The sequence below is a fragment of the Aplysia californica genome, unplaced genomic scaffold, assembly GCF_000002075.1.
Source record: "Aplysia californica isolate F4 #8 unplaced genomic scaffold, AplCal3.0 scaffold00055, whole genome shotgun sequence".
NCBI classification, from domain to species: domain Eukaryota; kingdom Metazoa; phylum Mollusca; class Gastropoda; order Aplysiida; family Aplysiidae; genus Aplysia; species Aplysia californica.
Window position 1 is genome coordinate 38,949 of NW_004797325.1, and position 506 is coordinate 39,454.

A 506-nucleotide genomic window follows, 5' to 3' on the forward strand; every position below is an offset into this window, starting at 1 on the left:
TAAGTTTCTGTTTCTCTTTTCTTTCCCTTTGTTGTTTTTGTCTATCTGTCTTGCCTTTTTCCCCACCACTAAATGACTGTTGTTGTATCGATGCTGGATGTGCCTTTCTTTACTCAAACAAAACAAAGCAACACAAAACAACACAACACAACACAACACAACACAACACAACACAACACAACACAACACAACACAAAACAAAACAAAGTTTAAAAAAAGAAGAAACTTGATAAAAACAAAAACAAAAATTAAATAAAATAAAGTTCATAATAAGAATAAGCATGATATTTCTCCTCTCGTCCCCAGCATGTCGGCTCTGCACCAGGCTGCCCTCATGTCCAGCACGCCCATGCTCAAGACGCTACTGGACAATGGCGCTTCCACAGGACTCCGGGACAACAAGGGTGGGTGCTGATAGCTGGGCCCTGCTTGTTTGTTGTATTTTGTTTCGTTCTTCTCTCTCTCTCTCTCTCTCTCTCTCTCTCTCTCTCTCTCTCTCTCTCTCT

At 41.1% G+C, this 506-nt stretch overlaps 1 protein-coding gene across 1 annotated transcript in view; it reads left to right on the top strand.

Moving 5' to 3' along the window:
• Positions 1 to 306: 306 nt before the first annotated feature.
• Positions 307 to 506, top strand: part of LOC101857390 (caskin-1) — a gene marked incomplete at its 5' end in the record, with an annotated part of 203,080 nt that continues 202,880 nt past the window's right edge. Inside the window, 1 exon segment of the mRNA XM_035968373.1 lies at positions 307 to 404. Coding sequence (XP_035824266.1) covers positions 307 to 404 — 98 coding nt within the window.